This window comes from Rhipicephalus microplus, chromosome 4 (assembly GCF_043290135.1).
Source record: "Rhipicephalus microplus isolate Deutch F79 chromosome 4, USDA_Rmic, whole genome shotgun sequence".
Classification (NCBI taxonomy): domain Eukaryota; kingdom Metazoa; phylum Arthropoda; class Arachnida; order Ixodida; family Ixodidae; genus Rhipicephalus; species Rhipicephalus microplus.
In genome coordinates, this window is record NC_134703.1 from 63,223,531 (window position 1) to 63,230,682 (window position 7,152).

The following is a 7,152-nucleotide window of genomic DNA, read 5'->3' on the forward strand; positions in this document are numbered from 1 at the left end:
ACCTGGGCCTCCTAATCCTCCACCCCCGCGCCAGAGTTTCGGCTTTCGCCTGCTCGTCTTATATTACGGGCAGACACATGGGAGACTTCTCTTACTAGGACCCAGATATATGGCGCGCAATCACAGCTGCAGCATGGGTGGAGGAAAGACGAGTCCCTCGCATTCCGTGGCCACGATTTGTGACGAAGTGTGCAGCGGGCGAGAAAACTAAATAACTTTTTCTGCTCTCATGACCTTTCTTTCTTGCAGGCTTCCACGTGTGCTTGAATTGCCTGCGTAAGCGTACGAGTGGACAGTGTGGCCATTCCTAAGTGAGCAGCGTCCACTTGAGATTCCATGTGGGAAGCAGTAAGCTTGCTTGCAAGTGCGCCGACGTAGCACAAATGGTGGAAAGGGAGGATGCGTGCAGAAAACATTTAGAGCAACAGAGGAGCCCATTTTATTACCACTTATTGAAATGAAACGTAAGTTCAATAACTTGATGTAATTTTAAATTTGAACGGGAGTAGCTTGGCAGAAAAACATACAATTTCTCAAAAATGTTGCAGCGCACACAGACCGAAACAGAGTGAATAACAAACAGAGCATAGTGCTTTGTCCAGCTGTTTCTTGTTCGTTCTGTCACCGTTTGTATGCGCTGTAACGTTTCTGAGGAGCAATATGAACTAGTTCACCATGTGCCGCACTCGTCAAATAAAATTTCACCGAACGTCTTCGTCAAGACGTTGAGAAAATCATACCAGTCTTCGCCAAAGGTATAAGCAAAGTTGTACGTGCACGCATTCACCACATTCGCCCAAACCACGTGTACTCGGGTCATTATATATTGCTGCCGCACACGGGCATTTCTTCGAGGCCCTCAACGGCGCATGCAGTACGTATACGAAGTCTTGAGTAAATTGCTAGTTTTCTTGTTCAGTATAACCCTGAATGAAGCGGCCCTTGTTCGAAACGGAGAATACTTTTCTATTTTATTTTGGCCAGTCAAAAATAATCCTGCTAGCGTATAAAACATGTCAGCATTTTGTCGGAACGTACGTTTGCCGTCTCCGAGTATGCAGACCGGAATGCATGCAGCGAGTCTTAAACACTAAATCCGCGCTTGGAATTGAAAACTTATTGGCGTATTTGTCGACAAACTTGATTGGTTAACATGTGTGGTTTAACGTCCGAAAACCACCATATGATTATGAGAAACGCCGTAGTGGAGGGCTCCGAAAATTCCGACCATCTGGTGTTTCTTAACGTGCACCCAAACCGGAGCGCACGGGCCCACAACATTTCCGCCTCCATCGGAAGTGCAGCTGCCGACGCTGGGATTCGATCTCGCGACCTGCGGGTCAGCATCCGAGTACCTTAGTCATTAGACCACCGCGGCGGGGCGTATACAAACTTGGTATGCATATACTTTGCAAAGATAATTCTAATCGACATAGCTATCAAAATAATGTGCTTGATCACCAAGGAATTACCATTTCTTCGCGATTCTTAATAGGAGTGCGTTCTTTTTTTTTTTTACTTCACTATGTTTCGCAACGCGTGTGAAATTCCGAAGTTGCCACGGTACATCCACGAGCGACGATTTAGGTATGAATACTCACCTTGCACATGTTAAGATTAGGTTGCAACCATTGTCCATATGTCGTGTCTTTGTTGACTTCAACCACTTATGCTGCGTAACCTGCAGGACACAAGTGGCTCAGGGGCTACATGCGTACTTCTTCTAGGCGGCAATATAAAAAATGCTCTCCCCAGGAGCTGCGGGTGCATTTAGACGGATGCTAAGCGAAAAACTCGGCAGACCCCACGTACAAACAGAATCGACGTTATGCGAAGCATGCGGAGGGAAGGTGACCACGTTGTATTTTTTTTTTATTGAGTAACATGTCATTAAACGACGCTAAATATATGTATGAATGTTGCACGCATAGACATATGTTGAACAGTTGCAGATGCTTATTGTTTGCACATGCGCAACGATGCTAACAGGAACAAGAGCATTAGCAACACCAGAAGCTGTAAGCTGATATGAAGCGCTGGTTTTCGCGAAGATGGCAGCCCTGGACAGCCGGGATCCCGACGTGACGGCAGTATTATAGCTGTATGATAGGAGCACATATGTAATGTTTATAAAATTGAATAACATGCAAATAAAGCTTCCTGTAAAGTGTGAGTGTCTTCTGTAAGTTTGTTAGGTTTACAGGTTTCGCCAGATGCAGTTTGCTGCTGCATTTCTTTTTACAAGCTAATTTTGAGTTGTGTTCAAGACTTTTTAATGAAAAGTGGCTACTTACCCTGCAGTAATGCAGCACACGACTCAGGCGTAGTATAAGGTAACCTCAACCGCATGTAATTTGTTCAGCAAACTCGAGCACGATTCTTTTCAGCCGTTTCTGTTAACCGAAATCGAAACTGAGGCATAGTGGCGCTGCGGTGCATTTCGCGTCATGCGCGGCCTGGCGGTAAACGCCTTCGTCATGACGTCATAGTTAAATCCTGGCTAGGCAGGCGGACAGGAAAATGCGCATATCAGCTGCACTAGTTGATGACGAAAATTATGCGAACATGGCTGAGACTCGCTTCATTGTGGAGTTCACGCCACGTCCCACACGATTTCAACTGAGTTTGCCGAGTGACTCCAGCTGGGTTACAGTACAGCAAACGCTGCTTCAAGGCTGTGGCTTGTCCCCGACTGCGTCCGCCGTCCGCATAACGTACGCCGATGATGAGGACGAGAGGGTGCACCTTTCTTCGGAGCCCGAAATGCAAGAAGCGATCCGCGTTGCCGAGAAGAAAGGCAACGTACTAGAGGTACAGATCACAGAAGAAGACTGGCCTGGTGCACAGCAGCTAAGCAGCCCCCAAAACTCGGGCAGCGTTTCTGGGGAGTTCGTGTTTGTTGGCGGAAACAACAACGCGTCGGAGACGCAGCAGAGTGACGCGTCTGTCGCACCAGGCGCCGCTTCCCCGGAGGCCTCGTCCGCTGAGGCACGATCCGACGCAGGTGACAGCGGTACAAGCCCACCAGCCTGGTTCGTCGACTTTGTGCGAACGCTTAGGAACGAGATCAAGGATGAAGTTACGGCAGAGGTTTTCAAGCGGCTCGACGAGCGCAAGGTCGACAAGTGGACGGCGGCGGCCGACCCATTCCCGGACGCACCGACGTGCGGCAATTGCCGCTGTCAGGTTCAGGGAATCCGCTACAGGTGCTGGATCTGCCCGAATTACGATCTGTGCGAAGTGTGCGAATCGCTGCCCAGCGTGCACGACAGCTCTCACGCGATGCTGAAGATTCGCAAACCTTTGGCCGGCTCGCAGCAGCAGGTTCCGCGTCGCAAGCGCTCCAATGGCTGCACCTTTCGGCCAATACGATCGCCGAATCGCGCCTCCGCCATCAGGGAAATGAAGCAAGAGATGAAAATGCAGAAGCTCATGAAGAAGCTGGAAAAGTATAATCTCAGGGACAGCAACATCTACAGACTGCCTGGCGCGTCGTCAAGTACCGAGAATTACTTGAATCCCGACGCCTACGATTCCGAGTTCGTCTGCGACGACACCATCCCGGACTGGACGCACGTGCAGCCTGGAACGCGCTTCACTAAGCGATGGAAAGTGCGAAACTCGGGAAACCGAGCTTGGAACGACAATATCCTCCTCAAGTATTGCTGGGGCACCCTAGGACTTATGCCTAACGACACGGACATAGAAGCGCCTCGACTGTTGCCGAACGAAGAAGGCATGCTGGAAGTGCAGTTCACGGCACCGCATGAGCCCGGCCACTACCAGACCCACTGGAGGATGTTCAGTCCACAGGGCTACTTTGGCCACCGACTGTGGTGCAACGTAGTCGTGGACCCTGCTCTCACCCTTGAGCCAAAGCAGAAGCACATGTCCAGCCTCAAGGTAGTTGCCGGAGCAGATGACGACTTCAGCCACGAATCGACTCTCAAGCCAGAAGATTTCGCCACTGGACTCAAAGCCAACATTGTGTCGCACACTGCAACCCCGTTCAATACTCCAGCTGCGGTAACTCCTCGCAAGTCACCCGAACCCGCAGAGGTGGAAGAGTGTCGCGTAGCAACTCTCGGTTCAAACATGTCGATCCTGGACATGCCAATCCTTCACGACACTGAAGAGTCTGCCAGTGTGCTCAGCCTGAGCAGCGTCGAGACAGAGGCAGACTTCGAAGTCGTGCCACTGCCATCTTGCTTTAATCTCAACATACCCTTCAATCTCCCAGAGCCAAGGTGCACAGTGGAAAGAAGTGAATCTGCCCTGCAGAGTGCGGCGACTTCTTGCGAGGTGATTGCCAAGCCTCCCAAGTGCAACTACTGTGATCCACTGCAGTGCATGTCTTCGTCTGCTGTTGCCCCTCCACAGGGATACAGTGATAATGAGGGAGAGAATGCCAGTACTCCCGCCTTGCCTCTCCGGTTCAGAGATCAGCTGACCGAGTCTGACATGTCAAACTCGTCCACTGCGACAACCCAGACAAGTGCAGCAGACATCAAGAGGCCTTCTGATCGCGGCGAGAGTCAGAATGACGCCAGCTCGTCGACCAGCAACAGTGAAGATACTGCCAGGGCAGCAACGAAGCCAGCTTTTTCGACCCGGAAGCACTACAAAGTGGAAGCAGTTGGTGACGCACTCCCAGAAGCCCTCGTAAATGGAGCCTTAAATGCTGCAGCCACAGTGTTCAATACAGCCAAGACCGTCTTCACGGGAATCCAGCAAGAGAGGCAGCGAATGAGCTCACCGCACTGGTCACCGCCGGCACACCCTGCAACTGAGAGCAGGCTCTTCGAGATGGGTTTCAGGAACCGAGAGCTCAACTCAGTCCTGCTAAAGAAATATTCGGGAGACATCCAGAAAGTCATTGAAGAACTCGTCAACGCCAACGATGAGAGCTGGTCGACAACGACAGCTGTGGATGGCCCTCCAACGGCACGTCCGTTCATGTGTTCTTTCGACTAAATTTATCTTTATGCTTTGCACCTCCTTTATTGGTTTCATATCTTCTGTTAACATTATATTCTTGTCTTACCAATAGGAGTCTCTATTTAAACATTTCTATGCCATCATACTGCCTGCCTTCACCTTTGTTTAGCAAAAAATTTTACTAGCACAAGTATGCACAGAATGTCTAAATGCTAGGTAAAGAAACCTCAAATTCTGCTATGCCTGTCAAGCTGGAAAATGTATACTCTGGAAGTCATAAATTCTTTATGTTGACTGCGCAATTACTAGTGTCTTTATCTGTGCTTGGAAAGAGATTGTCAGATTGTCGGGCAATTTTATATTCACGTAGATGCAGTGCGTGTTTTCTTTTTTGTTCAGTTGGCAAAAGAAGCTTGCTGTTTTTATGTGTTAGAGTAAAGTTTGTAGCTTGTAGTTGCACCACTAAAACATTTTCTTTCTTTGCTTAGACTGCCTCTGTTGTAGTATGTGGTGCACGTCACTGCACAGATTTGACCACTTTCAACTCATTTGCAATGTTTTTTCGAAGTGTGTACGCTCTCCGCTTCATGGTGAAGGCTTGTCACTGGCACCATCCTATTGTTTCTCTGCCAACATGTAAGAGTCTGGAAATAAAAGCTGTGTAAAAATATCTGGCATGCGATTTGTCTGCTTGATGGTGCAGTGTATCGTGCATGCAGTACTTGCAGTAAAACCATAAATGTGCAGAAGTTGTGCGGGGTACAAAAGACACTTTGCATTTACAAATTGTGCAAGTCTATTTTTATACGGCTTCACTTCAAGCTAATGCTTGTAGAATGTTGGTTGAATGCCGATTCAGTGTTTATTATTATTGCACGTTAGTGTAGAGAGCACAGAAGTGCTAACATTGGAAAAGCACTATCATGTTGGCAGTTCTGTGCATTAAATGTTATCTGATAAGCACTTGCACCACTTGGCACTCTTTTTATTTTTCCTTGGCAACTTTTGAACAATGACATAGACACTCTCAGGAAGTTAAAGTTCTTGTTGCCTCTTTCATATGTTTCGACCACTGTGAAAACCTCAACACCCTTAGAGTGCCCATACCAAGCCATGGTACTGACCTCGGAACCTGCAGTGGTATTCTCAGGCTCATTTTTATTTTTGCCCAAAGAAGCAGACGGAAATGTAAGTGCAAAAGGCTTTTTTTTCTTCAGGAAGAATGAGGATTTCAAGATTAATTAATGTTTATTTTATATGAAAAGTGCTACATTTAAATAGTGGTTGCAAGAAATTATATCAGTAATAATTGAAGTATATTTAGTGCAGGGCATGTATTGCAATCACCACAGATAACTATGATATCATAGATATTGTGTATTATAGATAACTTTTTTAACACTTTTCTGAAAACTGCATTAGGATGTTACGACGTACTGTGCTACAGGCCCTGCACAGCACATCTCCCAGTACCTTCAGGTTCCATTGCTAACAGGATTCTACTCTATTGTGATGGCATCATACAGAGCGAAATTGGCTGACAGTAAGTAGCTACAGGACTAGCTGGAATGACAGCGCTCACAAAAGATAAGCATGTGCTATACTTCATTTTGTTTCTCGTAGCTCTACTTGCATGTGGGTCTGCAATGATTGCAAGAACAGAGTGAGTAAGTGTATGGCTGCATCAAGGCTAAAAACATACTGATGCATACTTAAAGGCCAACTACGGCCAATTTTTTGAGGTCAATGAATTTGAATTAAATTCACCTTGTACGTTTCTTTGCACATTTCCGTCATTTATGCCAAAGTACAGGCTTGAGAAACATGCCGATTCTTCACAAATTAATTTTAAAGATTGCATCGAAAAGCTCACCTCGCTTGCGAGAAGTATTGGCAACACTGTCTGTGTGACGTCATGTTTGGCATGTCAACGGAAGTCACGGAGGTGACGGAAGTGCTACAGCCGATGGCATCGCTGCTGTGGCTGCTACAGCATTTATTGTGTTGGCCACAAGGCGACGGTGGCAATGTTTGGCACAGGAAACCTTGCTTCCTTCCTCTGTGGTGTTTGGCTGGTGCTTCGTTAGTCTGGCTTTCACAATTTTCATACTCTGCACCGGCGGGAGCAGTATACGGTCTCCAGTCAAAAAATACGTCACACGGAGACGGGGCACCCGGCTGGGTTTCAGTATTGCACCTTTTTGCTTATAAGAA

General features: G+C 47.5%; 1 protein-coding gene across 1 annotated transcript; it reads left to right on the top strand.

Annotated features, from left to right (window-relative positions):
• Positions 1–2,478: 2,478 nt before the first annotated feature.
• Positions 2,479–5,608, top strand: LOC119172076 (next to BRCA1 gene 1 protein). The gene has a single exon (XM_037423054.2). The coding sequence runs from the start codon at positions 2,521–2,523 to the stop codon at positions 4,972–4,974; it is 2,454 nt and encodes an 817-aa protein (XP_037278951.2). The 5' UTR covers positions 2,479–2,520; the 3' UTR covers positions 4,975–5,608.
• Positions 5,609–7,152: the final 1,544 nt, after the last annotated feature.

Bases quoted from the DNA above. Each gene is read 5' to 3' on its own strand.
- LOC119172076 (XM_037423054.2), top strand. From the start codon at position 2,521: ATGCGCATATCAGCTGCACTAGTTGATGACGAAAATTATGCGAACATG.